This window comes from Triticum urartu, chromosome 7A, assembly GCF_056163025.1.
Source record: "Triticum urartu cultivar PI428250 chromosome 7A, HENAU_Tu73, whole genome shotgun sequence".
Lineage (NCBI taxonomy): Eukaryota > Viridiplantae > Streptophyta > Magnoliopsida > Poales > Poaceae > Triticum > Triticum urartu.
In genome coordinates, this window is record NC_141879.1 from 54,812,166 (window position 1) to 54,839,199 (window position 27,034).

The 27,034-nt window shown below is 45.6% G+C and overlaps 1 protein-coding gene across 13 annotated transcripts; it reads right to left on the reverse strand.

Annotated features, from left to right (window-relative positions):
* Positions 1-677: 677 nt before the first annotated feature.
* LOC125520113 (hypersensitive-induced response protein 4-like) lies at positions 678-27,026 on the reverse strand. 13 transcript variants are annotated; one of them, XM_087534902.1, is made up of 7 exons: positions 26,687-27,026; positions 25,360-25,481; positions 25,192-25,282; positions 5,181-5,283; positions 4,894-4,990; positions 4,455-4,540; positions 679-4,373 (listed from the first exon to the last, which is right to left on the reverse strand). In XM_087534902.1, the coding sequence occupies exons 1-2, from the start codon at positions 26,846-26,848 to the stop codon at positions 25,362-25,364; spliced, it is 282 nt and encodes a 93-aa protein (XP_087391028.1). In that variant the 5' UTR covers positions 26,849-27,026; the 3' UTR covers positions 679-4,373; positions 4,455-4,540; positions 4,894-4,990; positions 5,181-5,283; positions 25,192-25,282; positions 25,360-25,361. The 13 variants fall into 13 exon arrangements, with proteins under 13 accessions (XP_087391021.1, XP_087391019.1, XP_087391022.1 ...); XM_087534900.1 differs by having other exon boundaries at positions 5,181-5,319; XM_087534895.1 differs by lacking the exons at positions 25,360-25,481; positions 26,687-27,026 and having other exon boundaries at positions 678-2,309; positions 4,276-4,373; positions 5,181-5,312; positions 25,192-25,277.
* Between the last annotated feature and the right edge of the window lie 8 nt (positions 27,027-27,034).

A 27,034-nucleotide genomic window follows, 5' to 3' on the forward strand; every position in this document is an offset into this window, starting at 1 on the left:
TTGAAAATTCTACAACTTCTTATAAATTGAATGGAGGGAGTAGTAATGATTGCTAAACTTAAGATGGTTGCTAATAAGCAGAAATTATCCCTAACTAGTTACAAAATTGTGTGTGGTTTTCTTCAATGTTGTTTTTTTAATAGGTTTTTCATGTTGGAATCCGGAATGAGCACATGTATCGACCTTTCATCTGAGTTGTACACTACATATATAGGCTAGCCAAGCATAAAACTCAAAGAGGATAGTTGACATTTGCAGCTTTGCTCTCTTTCTTGTTGGATTAAGCCATCCCTTGTATCGAATATATCCAAGACCTGCAATTCGTTAGGAATGAACAAATTATCCACCTCATGAGGGTGAACAAGACCTTTGCCTTCTTGTTTTCCTCTTGATCTCCGAGAATCCATATTGACGAGAACGTTATTGACTTGAGAGTTGGATCCAAAACCTTTGGTTGCATGTGTTTTTAGTTCTATTCTTTCTCTTTAGTTAGTTATATATTTTCTTTGTTTGTTTCATTCCTGAAGATCTGGACAACTGCCCCTCCCCCTTAGGCCTTGTTTGGTAGAGGGGGGTTTCCAGCCCCAAAAGGGGTGGGGATTTGAGGGGATTCGGTGAATCCATCTCTTCCACCCAATCCTCTCAAATCCCCCTGAATTCCCAATCCCCCTCTAGTCACAATCCTTTTTGTATAGAAGTGTTTTTTGATACGCAGGGTTTGCATATTGATTTACGATAGTGCAAGGCATCCAAAAATCCAATCTTTACAAGCAAAACAACATCATAACAGAAAAACTTGCTACAGGTAGAATCCACACGTAAAACTAATCATGTTGCTACAGAAGTGTAGAAGCACTATGGTGATCATCAAGCTCGTGCTAGGTGACTCGCTCTGGCAGCCATTGTGGGAACACTTTATCATTGCCGACCAAACAATATCGTCCACTGCAAGACCGTGGACAAAGCCTCCGCCATGCTTGCAAGTCAGGCACTATCCGTCGGGGAGCTCGGCAAGGCATGTACCACTAGCTAAATGTCCGCCATTTGCACTGCAAAAATTCAAGATCATAGCAAGAGCTTAGTATTAATGTTGTCTTTCTCAGGTGAATGGCAAAAAGAATCGGTGCCGAGAAGATAGGAGATGGCTACTTACCAAATCTTAGTTGAGGATGTAACCTGAAAAAATAAACTAACAAGGGGGACTCCACAAAAATAATCACTATGACCTTTATAAACCAGAGAACACATACAGCCACAATATGAAGGATCACTCAATAGCAGCAAGAGAATCATATGAGAACTACAATCTTAGTGGCAAACAATTAGACATTTCCATAGTAGTACTGCATCTTCATGTCTTCTCCAACAAAAGCAGTACAGACCAACTTGGAATAGTATACAAAACAAGAAACAAACTGTGTAAGATCTTATCCGTTAATTGATTATGATTCAGGCAAAGGAAAACTCGGAACAGGCATGTAAGATGATACATAATCATTCAGACTAGAAACAAACATCCACCTAATCAATTGAGTGACTGATGACGACTTGTACAATACAAGGTATAAAGAATGTTTATAAGCACGATTCCTCCAGACAAACATGTGCAACTGAACGAGCATCTGACCCTAATTATAAACATAAACGAATGCAAATAAAAATGAATATACACCAAACTTGGGATAATATATATTTCTAAGCTTGGCAGAATATTGCCTATATAATATCTACAGAGAGACAATCACTTGCCCGGTCTGTTTGGAGTGTAACCTGTATTGGCTTAAGCTGGGTAATGGATGACTGCTCAGATGATATAGCCTTCAAATAGAGACAAAATTAGCAAAGCGACACTCAAACAAGGAAAAAAAACTATTGAACAAAAATAAGGCACCCAGAGGAGTGATGTTTTTCAGAATAACATCTCCTCTCTAGTCCAGTACAGTAGTTGCAGAGAACAATATATCAATGTCAGACCACAACTATGAACAAACACTTTGAGTTCCCCAAATCGGATCTCAGTCAAATCATGTACTACACTTTCATGCAACTATATCTGAATCCTTTTATATGGATGGAACATACGTGTGGGTGTATATGAGCACATCATGCAAATGCTGGGACTTGAGTACTAATTAAGTTAATCCTACTAACCTCTCCATCCATCTAGATGCTTATGGGTTCCTCTTCCTAGTAGTTCACTGCTCGGACTCAGCCAGCCCATCGTCTCACAAGCAGCCAAGTCTTCCATTCTTCCCACAGTTCCAGAAGCAGCCTGGATGAAGCAGGGTGAACAATATATCTGCCACAACCTGCTCTTTACGTCGCAGCAGCCAAATTGAATCAGTAACACACAATTAATTCTTCAAAAAGATGTATTCCACCAGTTGGAACTTGGAACTGGGAAACCGAGACAATTCTAGAACATGAACAACCATTAGTAAGCATATAAAGATGGAGGCAACTCATCCACCCAAACAAGAATCCAAGCAGCAGGTTGTCAAATAAGAACATGAGTGTAGTGTATCCTGTAGATGAACCTCTTTTGTACCTTTATCAGCTCTCATACATGCATGGTTCGGAAAAAAGACTAATGGCCAAAATAGTACTACATTGCTAACAGTTTGCTACACAGTAATCGGCAAACATCTGCACATTTTCTAGGTAGGACATTTGCTAGTTAAGACTTAAGAGCGACATAATTCAGTTGCATATGCCACTTCTGATTTATCCAAGAACATGAATTCCAGCAAAAATCTTGCAGTAGGATAACATGGTCAGAGCACACACCATCACCTAACTACAGAGCACCGCCGGAGCCAAGTCTGAAGCTACTACTACAGCCGCTCCATGATACACCTAATGTGCATAGCAGAGATCAATTCAGTCACCAAGTAAAAAATCAACAACACGTACTACTACCACTACCTGCAGATAGATAGGCAGAGTCAACAGTGCAGATACAGAAACCAACAATATGTCATCAGTCTAGGAGGAGGTGAACTTGGTGACGGCCCTGGTGCCCTCGGAGACGGCGTGCTTGGTGAGCTCGCCGGGGAAGACCAGGCGGCAGCCATGGACGGGTGGATGGAAGAAACCTGAACGATGAGGGGAAAGAGGGGGAGACGAGGCGAGGGCTTACCATCGGGGAGAAGCCGGCGGAGGAGGTACGTCGGCGTAGATGGCGCGTTGAGGAGGAGTCGTGCGGCGGCACTGTGAGCGGGCGGCGGCGCGGTGTCGTTTCCTCCCCAAATCCGCGCGTCCCCCCTCGAGGGCTCTGAACCGCGTGAAAAGGAGGGTGTGGGAGGGGGTCAGAGGGGGTTGGGCCGCCGAAACCCCGTGTACCAAATGGGCCATCGAGGTTTCGCAGGGTTTCTGGGCCACGCGAGGAAATTCCCTTCAAAACCCCCTCGATCCTCTCCTACCAAACGAGGCCTTACGTGTTCCGTCACCCCTCTTCCAATGTCTTTGATCACCGGCAATAGTCTAGTACAATACACATGAATCCATATTTTCTATTGAACAAACAGTACAATACACTATAGCCTCTCTAGGAGTATCAGAACCATTTCTCCAGATCATATACGTCATCGCACTTATGCAGTGTCTTGGCAAGGAAAGAAACATAAACCCAGTACACTCGAAATAATTTCCATCATAGTTTTACCTTCGACAGTTAAATGACAAAGGTGTAAAGCTAATGCTGAATCATAAAGATTATGGGAACACTGTTGACCTCCTTCCTCAAAACAGTGGCCAAATTCAGCCCGTGCCATTTCTCATGACGAAAATCAGAACATTTGGAAATCACAACTATCCTCCCATATGAGGTTTAAACTTAAAAATTGAGACGATGCATTTCTCACATAAAAAGGGTGTTCACAGAATTACATCATAACTCTGATGACTCGTTGTTTCACTCAAAGTGCATGAACATGGTCTACTTAGGTAATACTCTGAAGAGGTCCTTGGCTGTAAGCAGGTACATCACCAAAGTACGAAGCTAGACAAAGAGAACAAAATTATTTAGCTTTGGATCGTACAAATGATATCTGTCACCCTTCTCAAAAGCTCATAAAACATGCATGATAATCGATACTGCAGTGGTCAGTTAACTCGTTTATCTACTGTTGAGTCTAACATTCAGTTACAAATCCCTCTCCAAGTGTTCTAACTGTGACATAAATTGTGAAATTCCACTATCCAACAGGCAAACAACTTGAGACAATAACGTTAAGAAAAAAAAGAGACAAGAACAGCCATGAGGAGTGCACATACCTTCAGCTTGCTTTTCCACCTTTTAAAAGTTTATCACAAATGCAGCAGCCGTGTCAATGGAGAACTCATGGGTTTCTCATCTTTACTGTACTGAACCACTGAATTTTGGAACAACTGAAGAGATTAAAATTTCAGTTGTGCTGATACAAAAAATGTCAAAAATATATTTACGGACATACCTTGGCAGGACAGATATCAGCTTCCTTCAAACTCAAACATGCTTCAAGCTGCTTCAATCCAGATTGCGCTCGAGGCAAAGAGCAACCTGTAAGACCGAAGGAGGAACATATTAGAATCAATATGTGCTGCATAACATTATGTGGAGTTGAGTACTTGAAAAGTGGTTGTGGTTTGCTAATTATAACATGGCAGGGAAAGGCAGAGTTAATTGTCCAAATATCAAGGAAGCAGTGTGGTTTTCTTAAGTACAGTTTGGTAATGTTAGTACAAACTCTACTAGTATGCAGAGCTAGACATGCTAAATGATAAAATTCATCAAACTGATGCCTCAAAATGTAACCAAAGTCAATGAATAGTTGAAGACTACCATGCATATGAAATGCAAGACATCATGAAGAATTGCAAGCACAATCTCGTATCAACTATCTTTGTTCTTACCCGGAAAAAAACAGTATCTTTGTTCTCTTCTCTTTTTGCAAATACTTTTAGGACACGCATGAGGTGAATCATCACAAAAGCACCCAAATTCAATTGGCTGTAACATTCAAAGAGATTAATTTTAAAGAAGTTAGCTGGCAAGTAATACACCTAGTGAACACTTGCAAGTAAAGGTTGGGGTAATGCTAAGATCTGATAACACCTAGACAGCATGATACACGAACGTAAATTTGCAGCGGGAGGGGAGGATGATCTTGGTTAAGATATAAAGATTCCAAGAACTTTACCTTTCAACAAGTACTCCAAATGCACATTGTGGTAGTACGCGTCCATAAAAGCCACCTCCAAATGTCTCTTGTACTTTGTTTTGAGTTGAATAGAGCACTTGAGCTGGTTTAAGAGGTTGAGTCTCATTTAGACTGCATTCTGAGAATTTAGACTGTCAATAGATCCTATTGATAAACTGTATCAATAATTAAAATCTTAAATACGGCAATATACATTCCCCCGTTCATTAAGAAATTTAGATTTGGCTTCTTTCTTGCTACAGGAACCATGAACCGGTTAACAGATTCCTTAAGTAGTTACTCCAATGAAGGGGAAACTTGACATGATTAGTGAAAATATAAAACCCACGGTGGAGATGTGTCGGCATTAGTCATGTCATTGCACACCAAAAGAAAATGAATCATTCAAAGGAGTGAGGACAGCGGACCACCAATTCCTTTTTAATTGCCTCCCAAGCAGGCACATCAAGTATCTATTCCTTGTCCCTCGCTCCAGTTCATTTCTTAAAGTTTTATATTCAGAAAGTGAAAAATCCATAAGATCTCACGACCAACTCATGGTTCTGGCACATGGATAGCAAGCTTCCACGCACCCCTGTCCATGGCTAGTTCTTTGGTGATACTCCAATCCTTCATATCTCTCTTTACGGACTCCTCCCATGTCAAATTCGGTCTACCCGACCTCTCTTAACATTATCCGCACGCTTTAGCCATCGGCTATGCACTGGAGCTTCTAGAGGCCTGCGCTGAATATGCCCAAACCATCTCATACGATGCTGTACAAGCTTCTCATCAATTGGTGCTACGCCAACTCCATCTCGTATTCATCATTTCAGACCCGATCCTTCCTCGTGTGGCCACACATCAATGTCAACATGCGCAACTCCGCTACACCTAACTGTTGAACATGTTGCCTTTTAGTCGGCCAACACTCAACACCATACAACATTGCAGGTCGAACATCCATCCTGTAGAACTTGCCTTTTTTAGCTTTTGTGGCACTCTCTTGTCACAGACAATGCCAGAAACTTGGCACCACTTCATCTATTCGGCTTTGATTCGATGATTCACATCTTCATCAATACCCCCATCCTTCTACAGCTTTGATCCCCAATATCAAAAGTTGTCCTTCTGAGGCACCACTTGCCCATCAAGGCTAACCTCCTCCTCCTCGCGCCTAGTAGTACTAAAACCACACCTCATGTACTCGGTTTTAGTTCTACTAACCATAAAACCTTTCAATTCCAAGGTTTGTCTCTGTAACTCTAACTTCCTATTGACCCTCGTCTGACTATCGTCAACTAGCACCACATCATCCGCAAAGAGCATACACCATGGGATATCTTCTTGTATATCCCTTGTGACCTCATCCATCACCAAAGCAAAAAGATAAGGGCTCGAAGCTGACCCTTGATGTAGTGTCGACATCACTTGTTCGAACACTTGCCACAACATTATCGTACATGTCCTTGATGAGGGTAATGTACTTTGCTGGGATTTTGTGTTTCTCCAAGGCCCACCACATGACATTCCGTGATATTTTATCATAGGCCTTCTCCAAGTCGATGAACACCATATGCAGGTTCTTATGCTCCCTGTATCTCTCCATAAGTTGTCGTACCAAGAAAATTGCTTCCATGGTCGACCTCCCAGGCATGAACCCAAACTGATTTTTGGTCACGCCTGTCATTCTTCTTAAGTGGTGCTCAATGACTCTCCCATAGCTCCATTGTATGGCTCATCAGCTTAATTCCATGGTGATTGGTACAACTCTGAACATCCCCCTCGTTCTTTAAGATTGGTACTAATATACTCCGTCTACATTCTTCTGGCATCTTGTTTGCCCCAAAAATGAGGTTGAAAAGCTTGGTTAGCCATACTATCGCTATGTCCTCGAGGCCTTTCCACACCTGAATGGGGATACAATCAGGGACCATCGCCTTGCCTCCTTTCATCCTTTTAAAGCCTCCTTGACCTCAGACTCTTGGATTCGCCGCACAAAATGCCTGCTAGTATAATCAAAGGAGTCATCCAGTTTTCGAGAAAACGCAAATGGCTTTTGCGTTTCATTGCATTGGAAAGAGAGGGAATTTACATCCTCCTAGGAGGCAGGTTTACACAGCCAACATTGGCTCAGTGGACGTCCCAGGATGATGGCAAAACGACCCTGAGCCCTTGAGCTCCGGCCTTTGCCCAGCATCGGGCCTCGTCCTTGATCTTGTCAACTAGCTCATTGAGCGATGGGCTAACATGGTCAAACACGCACGCGTTCATATGCTTCCAGAGCATCCATGGTACTAAGAGCGCTACGGATTTCAGAGCCTTGCGTAGTGTTGGCGGCGTGGACTCCTTCGCACACAGCCACCAGTCCATGAGCGAGTCGTCGTGCTCGGGCGGTGACGCCGGCAAGCGTAGTCAAGATAGGACCTCGTGCCATGTCTGCTTAGTGAATGGGCATGTGAGCATCAAGTGTCTGATCGTCTTCGGTTCTTGGTCACACACGAGGCACCGCGGGTGCTGTTGCAGGCCACGGCGAGCGGTCAAAGGAGTCATCCAGTTGAATGGTAGAATTCTCATTCTCCCCATTGAATAGCTTGTCGAAGTACTCCCGCCATATAAGCTTAATCTCCTCATCCTTCACCAGGAGTTAGTCTGCTCCGTCCTTTGATGCATTTGACTTGGACAACAACCCTCGTCTTCCTCTCTCCGATCCTGGCCATCTTATAGATGCCTCTTTCGCCTTCCTTCGTGCCTAACCGCTGGTATAGAGGTCCTCATACGCCCGACCGCTTACTTCACTGACAGCTCACTTTGCAGCCTTCGTCGCCATCTAGTACGTCTCTATGTTGTCTGCACTCCTATCAAGGTATAGGCGTCTGAAACAATCTTTCGTCTCCTTAATAGCCTTCTGGACATCATCATTCCACCACCGGGTATCCTTTGCTTCGCTTCTCCTTCCCCTGGACACTCCAAACTCCTCTAAGGCCACCTTTGAACATAAAATCAATTTGCAAACATCATGTAGTGTTATAGTCGAACAAATGGAAGATCATTGTCACACATACGAATATCAGGCAAACATCATTGTCTCACATACGAGTCCTTGAGAATATGATATGAATAAGGAAGATCTTTAAAGTATTACATGGTTCTCTCAACAAAAGCATACACCATAAACCTAACCATCAAGGAAAGACACTCACAACAATAGCACGTATGGTACCTATATTACCTTGATCAATGGATGCAAAGTGATGAGAGGTGCTCTCCTTGTGAACATAAGATCCATTCTCAACCGTGCCGAAAACCATCTAAGGTTAAACATAAAATTTTCCTTGAAGCTCGATACTCGAAGAGCACCATCCAGCCAAAGTCACCTTGTGCTACCGCCATAATTTGCCAACTAAAAGGGAGACACGCACCATGATCACGGGATTTAAATTCGAACCGTTCTATGCCATGCACTCTGAGAGACCGCCCCTCGCGTGCATATTTTGACACACCTCGCACGCACGTGCTTAAACACCCATTCCAGGGAATAAGAAAAGCAACAGAATACGAGAAGTATTTCCTTTCTTAAAGGTTCACTCATTTTGTCCTACCATATGTGTAGTTCACACGAAGAAGAGGAATCCAACTATCTAGCCCTCTTGGGCGTGTAGTTTTTGGCAAGGGCAACAAAAATGGCAAAGTTCAGCAAAGTGATGGTGACAACGAGCAGAAAGTAGTAATCTAGATATCCATTATCCAATTCCAATGGAAACCATCCCGACGAGATGGACTAGAAGTAGAAGGCCGTCGACATGCTCTTCATCACCTCCAGCGACTGGTCATAGAAGAACCGCAGCTGCCCCACAAAGAGCGACACATCTGAAGGAACAAAGGCGATTTTCACCTTCCCACGACGAGCAGGTGCTCAGGCTCACGACCAACAGCTTAGGCGAGGGCAACATGACGAGTTGTTGCTCCTGTCGTGCTCAGGCCAACTACGCGCAGCCTTGAAGCTCATCGGTGTCCAAGCGTCGAGGGATCAAAGGGGGACGACAGGGGCTAGAACGACTACCCTCCGTTCTTGGTGGTGGCCGTTAAGGGAACGGGAGGGGCGGCGGGTGTGGACGACTGGACTGAGATGTGATGGTGGTTCATGTGGCGATGGCTAGCAGGAACCCTAGCAACGAGGGACGAAGAGCTCCCCAATTTGTTCTCTCGTGCGAGGGGGGTGAACAAGTCCAGTCGGTTTTCTTTTGGGTGTTCGAGAGAATAATGGGAGGTGAGTGTTGTGGCATGTTTGTTGTAAAATGTGCAAATAACAGTGGCATTTGGATATAACTTATCATTTTTAAGTGAGCTACTGCGGGAAGTCACTCGACCCCCATCTTGTTTCCATTGTGAAGGAGATGCACTTGAAAATAAGTTAAGCCCAGCACCCCAAAGCAAGTTCTTTTGAACTTTTGGCTAAATTTGGTAGTTAAGCTACTATAAGCTGCAAAAGAACTGGCCCTTAGTGCCTCTCGACCATATATGATCCTTTACCTGATGTGTATCGCCTCGCCTTACTCCAAGAGTCACGGGAGTTGTGCTCCTCTCACCATGGACCCTGGGCTGTACCGACGACTTCAAGCTCGAGGTCATCGAGGAAACGATGGAATCTGGGGCCAGATTCCACCGTTTCCTCGATGACCTCGAGCTTGGTGAGATTAACCTCATCGAGCGGCGCTACACTTGGAGCAATGAGAGATGGTCGCCGACCTTGGTGTGGCTGGACAGCTTGATCTGCTCGATGGACTGGGAATAACGACATCCTAGTTGCTTGTTCCACGTTGGATTCTCCATGGTGTCAAGTCACTGCCCAATTATCCTGTGCGCCACGCTTTTGACGCCTAGGGCTCACAAGTTCCACTTCGAGGATATCTAGCCGAATTTTGATGGCTTCCGCTAGGTGGTTGCGATGACTGGAATGTGCAACCGCACCTCGACCCAATCCAGCATTTGGGTGTCACTGGTAAAGCGTACGGCCAATGCGGTCGTGGAGCAATCAAAATATTGGTAGCATCAAGCTACAACTACTCATGGCCAATGAAAGCATCTTCCTGCTCAACGTGGTGCAAGAGTCTTGACAGTTCTCCCTCAAGAAGTTCAACCTATGCAAAGAGTTAAAGCTTAAGTTGCTTGGTTTGGCATCCCTCAAGCGTACCATTGCCCGCCAGCGCTCCCACGAGGATAGGGAGCAGATGTTGGGCACGGAAAGTAAGAACACACGCTACTTCCACACCCATGCGTGCCATCGCCACCATAAAAAGCATGTTGGTCACCATTGCCTATGACGATGTTGTCACCTTGACCAACGAGGATAAGGAGAAGATGCTGGTAGACTAGTCAACAATCATGGGTTGTACCGTCCCTTGCCTTGTGGTTTTATGAGCTCAATTGGGAGATCGTCAAACACGAGATTACCGCCACCATCCACCAGCTCTATGTGGTTAGCCTCCCGAACTCAATGGTGCCCTCATCGTCTTGTTACTAAAGGAAAAATCGGTCCTGATCAAGCACTTCTACCGGATCTATTTGTCATATAGCTTTGGTAGGTTTTTCTCCAGGCGGCTTGCCCTCTGTGTCGTACATTGACTCCTCGAGCTAATCAAGGAAAACCAGAGCGCCTTCATTCACGGTTGCTCCATTCACGACAACTTCCATATGGTTTAGCTCACCGCCACTGCCTTGCACATCAGATGCTCGCGCTCAAGGTTGACGTTGTGAAGGCATTCCGTTCAATCTCATGGCCCTTCCTTCTACAGCTCTTGCGGCACACCGACTTTGGGGACAGATTCATCAAGTTGGTCTGCATTATTCTACAACCGACATCCTCAAAAATCCTTTCGCCGTCATGGCTGGAAGGCATATTCTTCACCGTCGTGGGTTGTGGCAAGGCAACCCCCTTTCGGTGTTGTTGTTTCTTATTTATAGGGCATAGGCATGTTAGAGCCACTGCGTTGCCTTGGCGCCAAGCACCGAGCGTCATTGTACATTGTCGACGTGGTTGTCGTCCTCTCTCCAACATGCGACAAACTAATCTTGGAACGACTTGTGCCTAGCTCTTTGGCAGGCTTATGCACCAATTTTGACAAGTGCTCCGCAGCACGAAAAGACAATTGCACCCGTCGTACCAATCCATTTGCGGCGAACTTGAGCTTCAAGGATCATAAAAGGCTTCCCATGTGCCTTCTTGCTGCTCCCATGTGTGTGAAGTCTATATGTGAATTGCCTTAGCCCTTTCCATCAATTCAGACTTTTGGTTGCGTTGGCTAGTGCATGAAGCTCAACATGGTATCAAGGCCTAAGGACTTGAGTTTTTGCAATTTATTAAAAAATTGTTGTTGCCCCCCTCTGTGTCCACATATAGGCCTCTTGAGCCATACCTCTATTAACATGTTGACTTCCACAACACATGTGAGGGGGTTGTTGAAGTGCATATGTGGATTGCCTAGCCCTTCCCATTGGTCTGGACTTTTGGTTGCATTGGCTAGTGGCATAAAGCTTAACATTTTATCAACGCCTATGGTCTTGAGTTCAAGTCCTGACTTACGCAGTTTATCCAAAACTTTATTGTTGCCCCCCTCTGTGTTCACGTATAGGCCTCTTGAGCTATACCTCTGAGTCTATTCATGTGTTGATTTTCTGGCATCACACGTGAGAGGGAGTGTTGAAGTGTATATGAGGATTACCCTAGCCCTTTCCATCAGTTCAGACTTTTGTTGTGCTGGCTGGTGCATGAAGCTTTTTTAAAATATTATGTCCATTTCTCTTCATCAATTCGGACTTTTGGATGAGTTAGCTGGAGCATGAATTAAATATGGTATCCGAGCCAAGAGGTTTTGAGTCTGAGACCCTGCCAACGTAGTATTAAAGAAAAAGATTCTACGGCCTACATCGATCCCACATCTAAGGACTGAATAGCCTAGCCATGAGGGAGAGTGTTGAAATATATTGCCCATCTCTTTCCATAAGTTTAGTTTTTGGATGAGTTGGCTGGAGTATGAATTCAACAAGCTTAACACCGTGCACCTACCTAAGCCCCCCCTTGTCGTTAAAGAAGATTCGCAAGGTCCACTTGCAGCCTCTTTTGGATAAAGATCTCAATTACATCACAATCGCATCCCCACATAGATAGCTAATTTGCTCAATATTGGAGGTTGGCTCATGCTGGTCAGATCGGTGCTTCTTTCCATCCCAATTTGCAAATTAACATGCTTCTTAAAAAATTGGTGAATTAATTTAAACAATTAATATGTCCTTTACTAGAAATGGAACCAGGAAATTAGACGGATGATCCCTCTGGACTAAGGGTGAAACCAGATCGCATTCGGATCGATAATGGTCATACGTATCCTATTCCAAATTTATTTTCGGATTCAGAAGTGGGACGGGTGCATATTCGAATACCAGATTATGCGGATTCAAATACCAATACGATAACGGAATGCACTCGGGTCAAAAGTGGACAAACATAATCGTAAATAAGAAACATCCACAAGTACTCAAGAATACACAAAAAGAGCCACAAATGATTAACAGTACGTAACCTAGTCATCCATCGCTCTATGCCTTATTCTTTGGCTGATCTTTTCACTGATTATTCCCTCGTAGTAATCCAACCCATAAAACAAACCACGAAGTGCTTGCATATTGGGCCTCTAAAGACTAAAGCGCATGCACCACATTTCTCTACGCCTCTCCGACTGCATGTGCACAACACACAACAGTGAACTGCGAACTGCTTTCATCTAGAAGAAAGGGCCTCTAAAGACTAAAGCGCATGCACCACATTTCTCTATGCCTCTCCGACTGCATGTGCACAACACACAACAGTGAACTGCGAACTGCTTTCATCTAGAAGAAAGTTGCGAACAGTCTACGGGTGTCGGAGGCGATTGTTTAGTACCACCTCCCTTCCAAAGCGCTCCCAAGCGTAGGGTACCAACGGTTGGTGCTATATAAAAAAAGAATGAGGGTGTGTGCATAGACCAGGAAAGCCGCAAAGTCGAAGAACTAGCTAATAGCTATGCACCCACGTCGCTAGTTGAGTGCCTCTTGGGTTTCTCGAGAAAAATTGTTGTAAGTCATTTTTTGGCTAGTTGCACGGCCAACATAACATAAAAATTGGATAATTAAAATTTTAGACCGGATAACTGATCGTAAATACAAATAATTTGGTATCTGGCAGATAATGCCTGCACCGCATCGTATTCCCGATCTAGTGTAGGCGTGTAGGAATCCGCTATCCGGTTCCATATCCGCGAGATAGCATTTTCTCTTCGCATATCCTTGAATTCAAAACTGGATTCAGTCCAGCAATTAGTGTTTTCTCTTCCCATATCCTATGAATTCGAAACCGGATTCGGTCCAGCAATTATTCGATCCGGTTTCAACCCTTACTCCGGACCTCGCAGGATCACTCAATGAAGCTAAAGCGAGCGAGTTCATGTGAAACCTCAATTGCTTCTTGCCCATAGTGCCTTATGCGCCTTGTCGAAGCTATACTCAGCATGTTTCATTCCTGTAGTGCCACCACCACACCTGAAGTACAATCTCCAATGAGTCGTTCTCCACCTCGAGGTAGTTGATTACCCATTCCTTCTACTAGTTTTTTTTTGCGTTCCAATCAGAGAGCTTTATTCAACGAACGAACTCCTGGCATCATCAGCTAACAAGCTGGTGAGCAGGAAAGAGGGTCTCGAACCAGTCCAACTTTCGGTAACCGTCAGAGTGGATGCATGTTTTGCACAAAGATGGGCTAGTACATTGGTTGATCGGTTTACATGTTGAATATCAAAAGAAGAAAGAGGAAGCTAGCTCTCCAATTTCTGATAATACTGGTGCCACAACAAACAAGCTATAGTGGCGAGTTTTCCAGAGATTAACAATCTCCAGGCAATCTGTTTCCATGATCACATGTGAGAATCCACGCAGGTTGCAAAAATCACCCCATCTCGCAGCGCCATCATCTCACCAATGAACGGATCAGAGACCCCAAGTGGGGTTTACTCCAAGCGCCAAGTAAAGCAGTGCTGGAGCGCGCAACTCCGCCAGCACCCACCCACCTTGTCGAAATCCATGCTCAAAGCCGCATCCGTGTTGATCTTAACAACCCTTACGTCAGGCAGTACCTAGCCATGTCCAGGAAGAATGGAAACATGAGACTAGGGTATATCAAACAACGCCAGATCCTCCCTGATGCGCTTGACCAAAGTGAATGGGTCGAGCTGTTCGTCATCATGAGTAACCCTGTTTCTTGAATGCCATATAGACCACATGACAGAGATCATCACAACCCTCTCATTGTCAGAGAATTGCCCATCATAGAGAATATCCCGAGACCATGTATTTGGGTGCAAGCGAGGTCTTCGAATGCCAAAGAACGCACGCGCTTGTTCCCAAAAAAACTTGGCATGAGAGCAATGCACTAAAGCGTGCATCAGATCCTCATCCATCGCAAGACATACATTGCATCTACTGATGACTTTGATATGACGACGTCGAAGGGTGCACTCATCAGGTAGGATACCACGGACAACTCGCCACAAGAATACACACACCTTCGGCAAAACCTTGAGCTTCCATAGTAGCTTCCACATTTGTTCATCGGTCTGTGAGATATTCGTGACCGTCCCTTCCTCTAGAGCAGCACGCTCTTTCCGAGTCACGAGAGCACGGTACGCAGTTTTAATAGAGTAGATGCCACTTCTTCCATGGGCCCAAGCAAGAAAATCATCACCACCACCAAAACGCAGCGGGATATACAGGATGGCTTCGGCTTCTGGCAGAATAAAAAAAAGTTACAGATCACCTCTTGTCACCATGTCCAATTTTCTGAGTCGATGAGTTGATCGACAGTACCAAATGTTGTACTCCCCGGTATGACCGTGGGGGGCAAAGTGGATAGACCCAAGATCCAACTATCCTCCCATATAGAGATGGTAGTGCCATCGCTCTCCACCACGAGGTAGATGATTGCCCATTCCTTCTACTAGTTGGAGACCCATTAGAACCGCTTCAATTTTATAGAAGGAACGTTGAGGGCCTATTACTTGTATCTGCATGTATAGCCGCCAGAAAGCTACGAGTCACAGAGAACAGCTCCAAGGACCCATTACATCCATTAACATGGGGGAAGGCGCCCACATTGAGCTTGAAACCTACCTGACACTGGCCGAGTCCTATTTCGAATCAGAGATGGTGCCCGCTCCTTCTGAGCAATGGAGTTTGCAACTATTATTGTGTTGCTCATCATGGCACGCACGGCCAATCCCGCCTTTTTCTCATGTACGATGGGTCGACGCTCCCACCAGATATACTAGCAGGCGACCATTCTCATCTCTAGACCAGTAGCATTCTTGAGAGCTAGTCCCCCTAGCTTCTCTACAAACAACTCCAAGATAATAGGGCCCAACATGTCCATTGTTGTTCCAGACTCGACACTAGTACAAAAATGGGCACTACAAGCGGCCCTGTGAAGCGGTTGTGAGCCAAGACATCAAAGCCGCCTATAATACCCACACCAGAGGTGGATATTCTTGTTATAGAAAGCATCATAGACGGTTAGAATTCAAACCACCTGCAGGAAAACATTGAGGCAATTGTTACGTTGAAACCGCTTGTAGTTTCTCACCAGGGTTTGTTTCTATTTCAAAACTGCCTACGGTGGGTGAGTACCTCAGGGCGCAACATTTCCCTTCCCTTTGTGCACATCACCCACCGACTACGTCTCACACATGCACCTTCTCTTGCTTGGCGCTTCTATGCCTGCGACCTCATCTCCTCCACCGACCTCTACAACCGGTATTTGTCGTGCTACACCACCTCTAGCTGCTTACACAAGTGCTGGTGGCCACTCCTCTTATGGTAGTTCTACGTGAACCACTTCAGCGGTGTCCTTCACCGCGCAGGAGATTGCATGACTTCAACAACTACTCACTGCTTCTGGTTCTTCATCCTCTGGCACTTCTTCGTCGGCCTCTTCAGTTGAGCCCCTAGCTATGCTGGAGATTACGAGACTTCAGTGTCTTCTAAATGCTTCTTTTAGTTCTCCATAGACAGTTTTGCAGGTTTCGCTACTGATTCTTTTAGTACTAAGAGCCACTTTTTACAGTCGGGTACATTTCTATGGATCCTACTGATTCTTCTAGTACCGAGACCACTTTTTACACAGTTGAGTACATTTCCATGGATCCTTGGTACTGGTGCTTCTCCCATTTTGTCCTCCACTCAAACCTCTAGATTCTCATGTTCATGTTCTTACTGCTAATGGTACTTCCCTCCCAGTTGGTAATCGAGGCGCTCTTAGCACTTTGTCTCGTCATGTTCCTTCTTTTGCTCATGTTCCTTGACTTGCCACATTTCAGGTAGTTAGATTGTCGACTCTGGTTGTAGTCATTCTCGACTTTGCCTCTTGTTTTGATTAGGATCATCACACGGGTGGTCTACTTGGTGCTAGCCCTCGACACCGTGACTCACAGGGTCTCCGAGAGCTTGACCGGTTTCATCTTCCCTCCGCCGCCACCGCTGCCAGTCTCTTCGCCTGTGTTACCTTGACTACCGACTCTTTGTGGCATCATCGTCCTAGGTCACTTGTGTGGCTCTCATCTCCCACCCTTAACTCGGCATGGTCTTCTTGGATCTATCTTTGGAGGTATGACTTTAGACTGTCAGGTTTGTCGGCTTGTAAACAGGTTCAGTTACCTTATCCTCATAGCGAGACTATGCCTCAACGTCCTTTCGAACTTTCTCACTCTGATGTTTGGCTTCTAACTCTGCCTCGAAAGGAGCCATCGTTACTATATTACTTTTATAGATGATCTCTCGACACACAGATATATTTTATTTCTTATAGTGAGGTCTTATCTATGGTCTTACGTGTGACGCCCCGAGACCGTTGCGCCAGGTGTCTTCCAGTTATTCGTTGTTGTTGCCATGTCATTCGCTTGCATGTTGCATCTTGTCATGTCATCATGTGCATTGCATCATCATGTTTTCAAAACTTGCATCCGTCCCGTTGATCACCGATGACCGATAGTACCACTACTTCCACTACGAACGTCCTGAGACCGTCTACTTCCTCTACTTTGCACCGAACGAGAACTGTCCCGCTTGCACGCTTCGAAGGTATAACCCTGAGACGACGTCCTTGAACGAATGCTTGCGATGTATGAGATGCTCGTGCTTGCACTGTGCTCGATTTGTCGGTGCATGTTGCCCTCTTTTACCTTGTCACCGTCATGTGGGAACCCGGTAACCGGGAGCACCCCACCTTCCCGCCACACTTTCTTTTGCACCGACGTCTCAATCGAGTTACCGGAACCGGAACGCTGCCGTGGCACCGTTTTCGTTATCGTTGCCGTGGCACCCCTTTCCTTTCTACCATGGTGACAAATGCTTCATAATGCTCTCGTCAACTTTTAATAAAAATTAAAATGTGTTCATGTTATCCGCATCATGATAACAACAATTAAAATGTTTAAACTGTTGTTGCAATAAATTACTAAGGCATATGGGGATTTACTGAATTTGTTGTTTGCTATATCCGGCCCCATTTAAAATTGTTTAGATAGATAATTCCTTTATGTTTCACCTCTTGCCATGTTAACCAATATTTAATATTGTTGAGTACCTAACCGAGAGAGAACTAAATAATTGATGTGGTGTTCCGTTGCATATTGAGCTCCACTTAACTTGTAGTTTTGTTTGTGCCCTTTGCCATGCCATGCATATTTAAATCGGACATTCATCATACTTGATTGTGCATCATGCCATGATTATGTGGTGGTTGTTTACTATGTTGTTTGCTCTTTTCCGGTGTACTTCTTCTCGGTATCCGGTAACGTCGTGTTTGTGAGGATCCGTTCGTCTACGTCCGTTTGTCTTCTTCATGGACTCGTTCTTCTTCCTTGCGGGATTTCAGGCAAGATGACCATACCCTCGAAATCACTTCTATCTTTGCTTGCTAGTTGCTCACTCTTTTGCTATGCCTATGCTGCGATACCTACCACTTGCTTATCACGCCTCCCATATTGTTGAACCAAGCCTCTAACCCACCTTGTCCTAGCAAACCGTTGTTTGGCTATGTTACCGCTTTGCTCAGCCCCTCTTATAGCGTTGTTAGTTACAGGTGAAGATTGAAGTTGTTCGTTGTTGGAACATGGAGATATTGTTCCTTGTTGGAACATGTTTACTTGTTGGGATATCATAATATATCTTATTTAATTAATGCATCTATATACTTGATAAAGGGTGAAAGGCTCGACCTTATGCCTAGTGTTTTGTTCCACTCTTGCCGCCCTAGTTTCCGTCATATCGATGTTATGTTCCCGGATTTTGCGTTCCTTACGCGGTTGGATTATAATGGGAACCCCTTGACAGTTCGCCTTGAATAAAACTCCTTCAGCAAGGCCCAACATTGGTTTTACCATTCGCCACCTAGCCTTTTCTTTCCCTTGGGTTCTGCAGACTCAAGGGTCATCTTTATTTTAACCCCCCGGGCCAGTGCTCCTCTGAGTGTTGGTCCAACTGAGCGATGTCCGAGGCTACCAGGGGCAACTCTGGGCTGGCTTACCCGACGTCTTGCTCATCCGGTGTGCCCTGAGAACGAGATATGTGCAGCTCCTATCGGGATTTGTCGGCACATCTGGGTGGCTTTGCTGGTCTTGTTTTACCATTGTTGAAATGTCTTGTAACCGGGATTCCGAGTCTGATCGGGTCTTTCCGCTAGAAGGAATATCCTTCGTTGACCGTGAGAGCTTGTGATGGGCTAAGTTGGGACACCCCTGCAGGGTTATGAACTTTCGAAAGCCGTGCCCGCGGTTATGGGCAGATGGGAATTTGTTAACGTTCGGTTGTAGAAAACCTGAAGTTGATCTTAATTAAAATGCATCAACCGCGTGTGTAACCGTGAGGGTCTCTTTCCAGCGGAGTCCGGGAAGTGAACACGGTGTTGGAGTTATGCTTGACGCAGGTTGTTCTAGGATCACTTCTTGATCAATAGTTGTTCGATCATTCTTTTGCCTTCTCTTCTCGCTCTCTTTTGCGAATAGGTTAGCCACCATATATGCTAGTCGCTTGCTGCAGCTCCACATCATACCTTTACCTTACCCATGAGCTTAAATAGTCTTGATCGCGAGGGTGTGAGATTGCTGAGTCCCTGTGACTCACAGATACTTCCAAAACCAGTTTGCAGGTGCCGATGTTACCGAGCAGGTGACACAACCAAGCTCAAGGAGGAGCTCGATGAAGATCTTGTCTTTTATGTTGTTTCGTTTCCAGTTGATCAGTAGTGGAGCCCAGTCGGGTCGATCGAGGATCTGTGTAGCATTTAGGGTAGTCTTCTGTTATTTTGGTTCCGTAGTCGGACCTTGATTGTATTTGGATGATGTAATGCTTTATTCATGTAATTGTGTGAAGTGGCGAGTGTAAGCCAACTATGTATCTCTGTCCCTTATATATTACATGAGTTGTGTGAAGATTACCTCACTTGCGACATTGCTTTCAATGCGGTTATGCCTCTAAGTCGTGCTTCGACACGTGGGAGATATAGCCGCATCAAGGGCGTTACATTACGTTTGCCACCATGGTTCATACCGAGCTTTCCACTTCTATCCATGTCTTCCATGCAGATTCAACTCGTGAGTATATCTCTCATTTGCCGGGCGGATTCGTCGCTGAGAAGAGCACACTTGCTCAGTTCTCTTATCTTGGTGCTCATGCTTAGAATGGTGTTGATGAGAGCAAGCATTGTCACCTTTAAGGTGGCTCGTGCGTTGGGTTGAGGTTGTTTCTACTTTCACCTATCCCATCTTCTGCTTTACAGGTTGACATTTCTCTCGAGCATCTTGTTGGTCGTTTTCGTGACTACTCAATGTTTTATTTATTTGGTTGTTTTTGCTACGTTGTTCTTTGCCCCCCTTCCTTAAACGCACCAAACTGTCTGCTCAGTCTGTTGAATGTGTCTTCTTATGTTACAATGATGAGCAGAAGGGTTATCCATGTTGGGATACTGTCAGTTGTCGGATGCACATTTCTTAGGATATGACTTTTGATGAGTCTCATCCTTTTTATCCATGTCGATCCTCTCCTTCGGCCTCCCCATTAAGGATATTTCTTTCTTCACTTTTCTCAATACACCTATCACTCATGCATTGTCCTCATCCATGCATCCCATCATACCTTCCCATACTACTGTTTTAGACCCCATGCCGTCGTCACCTACGGCTTCCCTGCCTCGTTCGTTACCTAAGCCTACATCACCTTGCTCGTCCCCCGAGGCTTCTATGATGATTCCCCCGCGTCCTCTTCTTTACCACATTGGTTGCCCGTGTGTTGTGGATTCTTCTAATGCACCATCTCCCTCGACTACCATGCCACCTTCTATTGGCAACGCACCACCTCCAGATCAACCTACTATTGACCGTTATGGTTATTTTGGCGTCTAGACTTCTTATCGTGTTGTTATTATTCATCCCGAACAACAGAGGAAATTGCTACTAGTGAGCTCACTAGCACATGGGATCTCATTTCCCTTCCTCCAAGTGCTGACTTAGGCCAGGCCGAGTCTAATAAAGCCCGTAGCAGCAAAATGTAGGCCCCGGCCCGGCCCGGCCATCAGGCCTAGATTTCAGACCTAGGCCTGTCCCATCAATGAAAAAACCAGTCATGCCTCGGGCCGGGCCTCTTCCCTAAAACACAAATATGTCAAGCGCAAGCGCGGCCAATCCTTCGGGCTCAAAACATAGGCCCAGGCTCAGCCCATAGGCAAGATCAGGCCAGGTCAGGTCAAGCCGGGTTTCCCATGGCCATGTATACTTGTAAGTGAGTCAACAATGTTAAGACCGATTGTTCTCTTGGGCGTGACAAAGCTTATGTGGTATGTGGCTTTCAGCAGGAATATGGCCATGACCAGATGAGACATTTGCTCATGTGGCCCACATGACTACTCATCGCACACTTCTCATTGTGGTTTCTATTCGCCATTTGCTTGTCTCTCAGCTTGATGCCAAAAACATATTTCTTAATGGTGAGTTGCATAAGGAGGTCTAGTTGCATAATGTACGTAGCCACCACCTAGGTATTCTGGTGCTGATGGCATGATTCCTAGTATTCGTCGCTCTCTCCAACAAACCCCTCGTGCCTAGTTTGAGTGTTTCGTCTTAGTGATGAGTATGGGTGGTTTTCTTACTAGTACTCGTGAGCCTGCACTATATGTCCACCTTTCATTTCGTCGTCGAACTCTTCTTCTATATGTCGATGACATTATCATTACTGGTGATGATTCTGAGTACATTGCCTTTGTGACGGCTCGTCTTAGTGACTAGTTTCTTATGTCTGATCTTGACCCACCTTGCTGCCTCTAATGACTTCTTTATTTCCCAAGAGAAGTATATCCAGGACCTTCTTACTCACATTGCTTTTATTGGAAAGCACTGTTGAGACTCCTATGGAGCTCAACGTCCACCTGCGTGCTTATGACGGCGAGCATTTGTCTGATTTGACGCGCTACCGTCATCTTGTTAAGAGTCTTGTCTATTTAGATGCCACTCTTCCGAACATTCCATATCCCATTCACATTCTAAGTCAGTTTATCTCTGCTCCCACTTCGATCCAGTACAGTCACCTCCTCCATGTTCTATACCTTCATGGGACTCTCGTCGTCTCTTCTTCCCACGCTCAAGTTCGACGGTCTGCTTCTACTTACTATGTATTTCTTGGTACTTTTCTCATTACCTGGAAGACGAAGAAACATACTTCACTTTCTTGTTCGAGTGCAGAGGCGGAGTTGCGAGCTATGACTCTTTTGGCAGCAGAGGTGACTTGGCTACGATGACTGCTTGAGAACTTTGGTGTTTTTGTCACTACACCTACTCTCTTGTGTCAGATAGTACAAGTAGTATTGCGTACTACCCTATGAACCATGAGCTCACCAAGCATATTAATGTTTATGATTCCTTCATGTGCTCAAGTGTGCAAGATCAAATTATTGCTCTTCAGATGTGCCTTCCAATTTACATTTGGTCGATTTCTTCACAAAGACATAGACTAGAGCACAACACGGCTTCTATCTCTCCAATCTCAGTGTTGATCCACCATGAGCTTGAGGATTTTGGTGCTTCTATCTCTCCAAAAGAGACGGCCACTTAAGACCACAAACATTGCACCAAACATCTGAGGCTACTGCCCGGACGTAGCAGCCAGACCGAACCTGCAGATCACGTCGACCATGCCGACAAACTCACTACCCTCATAACATCAGGGCGCCGCCCTTGCGTTGTAGATTCAGAGACCTGTCCATTAACTGTTGTTGCATCGTCGACCGAAGTCGTCACCTCGGCATGCAACCATCATTTGAAGTCGTCGCTCCGTCATCCACCGAGCTTGACCATAGCAACCCTGCCAAACCGACAATCACGATGGAGAGGGATGTAGCACCTCAATGAAGACTTCATGAAGGAAACAACGCTCACGGTCGCCGTCATCATTGGCGCCAACCATAATAAGTGCAGGGCTTTCACAACCACTGAGCCACACAAGGGAGCTCAGACTACGTGACGACAGTGGACATATCAGAGTGACCTGCCGCCAACAACCAAACACACCCACAATAGTTGTGGCACCTCACTCCACAACAACCATGTCATGCCATCCCAAGTAGCAGATCCACTGTAAACACTGGATCTACCAACAATCGTCCACCGTCATATCTACCAACAATCGTCCACCGTCATGGCTGATGCATAAGCATAGGGTGGCGGATGGTGCCTTTCTCCTCCCAGTGTCCTCTTCCCATCTTCCTCGCTTCCGCTTTCGCCATACCCTCGCCGCTCAGCTCTAGGTCTGAAGGCTGACTGACGACAGCAGCATCCGCTCCCGCCAGCATTTTCACCCCTTCCCACACCTCTCGTGTATTCTCCACTGCCTGCAAGTCCGACTAGGCATCCTTTCCCTGGCTACGAGTTACTTGTGTGCTGCCTTGTTCCTACATCATGTGCTCCCATGCAAGTTGTCGCCATAGCTGCAAGCTCAGGCACCGCCCCCGAACTTACCCAAGGACGACAAGGGCCCAAGTGCACGTCGCTACCTTTCGCCAAGGCTAGGGACGCCCAGCAAGGGAGCGTGGGATGCGGAACCAAGTCCGTGACACATAACCCGCAAACAAGGGAAGGACACCAAGCCAAATCGACAGGCAACGAAGAGTGCAACGGTAGGTATGGGGAAGCGATGAAAACGCTATCAGGAGCGGCACACCCTGCCATCCTCTGCCTTTTCACTTGAACTTCCAAAGAACCCTGAGCTGAATTACTCGTCCCAATTTTGCCCTCACGGTCTTAAGACTTGTCACCTTATTTCCCCTTGCACAAGGGAGGTCCCTTTACCAACGACGCGGGGTTGCCTGCAATCAATAACCTCTTGCAAGGTGGCTTCGTACCAGGATCCCCTAAATTAACAGTTGTTCGCATTGGCACTGCAAGTACCTATATTTCCATTCGCGGGGTCAAAATCATCTTTCTCCATATACATCAGGTCGAGTCATGCCTAGTTTTCCCTCCACGACCACCTTGGCTTCTACTAGCCCAGCCACCTCTTCCACAGGTGGTAATACCACAAGGCTGAGCAATGAACTCATTTCTAGGCTGGAAACACATCTAAGGGCCTGTTCTGATTCTCCCCAACTCTCAACTCCACAAACTCCACTAGTGAAGTTGACCCGAACGCCTGAGCTCCATGGAGTGAACTTCCCAGAGCGTAAAACCAAGCTGGGCCAGCCCAGCTTCACAAAACTAGAAAGCTGGAGTTGTTCATATTTACATCCACACTGCTACCACCAAAGAAAATGTTTGGGCACCATGAGCCCAACTAATCGTTACACTCCTGTCTCCCTTCAAATGGGCTTGTTTGTTCCGACCCAAGTCTTGCCGAACAGGCCAGAAGAGCTCTGCCAGGCCAAGGCTGGTTGGAGAAGCTGCTGCTCATCCTGAATGTTCTCTAATCGCCGGGGGAAGCTAGAAGCTAGCGACAGAAGCCATATGCAGATTTGGAGAAGCTTGGAGAGAATCAGACCTGGCCCTAAGTTGGAACCATCATAAAATCGCCAAAAAAAACTCCTTTTGATCATGAATCCCATCCCCACAATGTTCTATAACATGGTCAATCGTATCGTAATTTGCACAAAAAGGCGGCATCTTCTTGTATAGCACATGGAACATTAGGGGTAATTTACCTCGCTCAACATTCCCTAAGAACCTCAAAGGGGGCAGGCTTCTCTAGTTTGATCTTAACGCGCACTCATACAAACTTTCATGCTAACATCAGATTGAGTAACACAAATTAAAATTTAGATAAATAGTGCTAGCATCAGTATTAAAACTAGCAGATAACTACAATTGTCGCTGCAAGAACTATTGTTGTAGCTGCCAAAACTTTTTTCTTGCCGGAATGAATGAACAGAAATTGAAGTCATGTGAGCATGCAAGGCGGCTGGTAGCAAATTTACAAATTAAAACGAACACATTTGTTTGTCGAATTTGGGGTGGGATGTGTTTCTTGTTTTAAACCCGGCATGGGGGGAGGGGGTTCCACCTGAATGTGATCTCATTCAAAAAGAGGATTGATCTAGTTTACAAGGGAAACCAGATCAGAAACCAAACAGAGGCCACGACACAAGCGACATAGCCTCGTCGACCACACTACACAAGCGACAATTGCACTAAAACGCATGCCCCCAGATCCGAAGCGGCACGACTCAAACTTGTATTCCTAGGTGGCCATAGGCTATACACGTACATGTGTGGTACAATACACAAAAGGCTCCTTGTATAACAGGGAAAATGCAAAGGGTCACGACTATAATATTATACATCAGGACCTCAACGCTTTTCAACTTCAGAGCCGGCAGAATGACTTAAATACATGTAATGATGTGCTGTGGCAGTAAGTAGCACATGTAATAAGAAAAACAGGTTAATGGGGTTACCTTTTCAAGCTCCTCAAGTACAGCCTTTGCAACAAAATTTTCTGCTCAAAAAGACTGTCCAGCTCCATTCTTGGAACTATGGCTCAGACCACTATTTTCCAGAGAAAGAACACCAGCTTAGGCTTTAAAGAAACAGTATAAACAACACAGCAAGATATGATTATTTACCATCAAAGACGTAGGACTGAATTTGCTGTTGGGGGATTCTGCAACTTGTAGAATGCATCATCTGCATTCTCCTTAACAACCCGGTATTGAATTGTACAGATCAGCTGAACAAAGACATTATCCTGCAAGGGAAAAGGAGATCATCAATTATTTCAGCAAGTATACAAATAAGCAAAGCCGTCATTGCATTCACCTGGATTTTAGGTACTACAGCTCATCAATCACATGGTCAGAAACTCAAGTGAACGATTAGGTCATTATGGCCAAGTTTCCAAACATCTCCCATCAGTAGCAAAAATTAGATAAAAAGGATGGTTTGCTCCAGTTATAAACCCAATTTAAGTCCAGGAACCAACGTTGTGCAAACAATGTTCTCCAACTGTCACACATAATTTCTCTATCAATATTAACATCATCCCACAGCGTTAACACTACTATCTTTTTTAACATTCAGAATCTAGCATCAGTGCCTGCTGCGGTCTCATTGTAACGCAACAATGATTTGAACTAACAATGGAATGGGCCATGTACATGTCACAGACTTCAAGTTTCATCCTAAGACTCTGCATAGGAAGGTGGACTCTTCTGATGAATCGGAGCACAAGGCAAGTTCTATGGATTTTGTTATGTGTATATTGAATGATTTCCATTTGAATCTATGTTATTTCTCTGTGGGATCATAATCCAGCAGTTCTTAATTATGAATCCGGCAGTGGCAAGTGACGCGGACGATCAATCTAGGCTAACATCTATCCAGGGGGAACATAGCAATCTAGACGTGGCTAAGGGACAGAAAGCATAGCACAGATTAACTACCAATTCTGTGTGCTGCAACCTCATTGTAACTCAACAAATGATCTTAACTACCAACCACCTCCCAACGAACAATCTAGCGCCAAAAGAACTGGTTCCGAAATGGCAAAACAAATTCCCTCCCTAGCTTACATGGGGATTGCAAAGGCGCAAACACATATATGTATTATTTTGTGGCTAAAGTCGAAACTAGTAACATGGGTTGTTGTAACGGACTGGACACGAGGTCCTGGGCGCAGACAGCTCTTAATTTGGTGAATTTAGGCTTGGCCCGGGTTGTTTCATGTTTTCAACCTATAGCAACAACTCTTCCCAACGCTGCAGAGAATTGGGCAACCACGATTGATCAACTACTAAGTTACTACTAGCATCCCAGCAAGTAGTATTAATCGCGAATCTAGCCCGGGCGAGTGATAAAGATGATGAATTTAGGGTAGGGTACCATCAATCCAGGGGGAACAGAACAGAGCAATCGCCTGAGGGACGGGAAGCGAAGGGGGAAAAGAAAGAGAACCTTGGTCTTGATCTCGAGCGACTGGACGCGGGTGGAGAGGGTCCCGGCGACGAGCTCGCCGGCGCGGCGGTTGAAGAAGTTGATGCCCGGCTCGGCGAGGCGGAGGAAGCGGCCCCGGTTCTCCGCCGCCGCCACGTTCGCCTGCCCACGCACCCGCACCATCTCCGACGATCCCTCGTCGCCTACTCCCTACGCTCCCTCTGTCGGCGGGCTGGGCTGCTGGAACGACGATTCCGGCGACGAGTTCGGCGTGCGGCGTGCGGGACTTGGGTTCCCCTTTCGACACGCTTTTCTCCTCTCTGGGGGGTTTGGAAACTTTGGATGCGGGTGCGGCACGGATACGAGTAC

Bases quoted from the DNA above. Each gene is read 5' to 3' on its own strand.
- LOC125520113 (XM_087534895.1), bottom strand. From the start codon at position 25,259: ATGGAGCTGGACAGTCTTTTTGAGCAGAAAATTTTGTTGCAAAGGCTG. The intron at 4,991-5,180 runs GTAAAGTTCTTG...TGAATGTTACAG, and splicing joins TTTGGAGTACTTGTTGAAAG to CCAATTGAATTTGGGTGCTT. The intron at 4,541-4,893 runs GTAAGAACAAAG...TCGGTCTTACAG, and splicing joins AAGATACTGTTTTTTTCCGG to GTTGCTCTTTGCCTCGAGCG.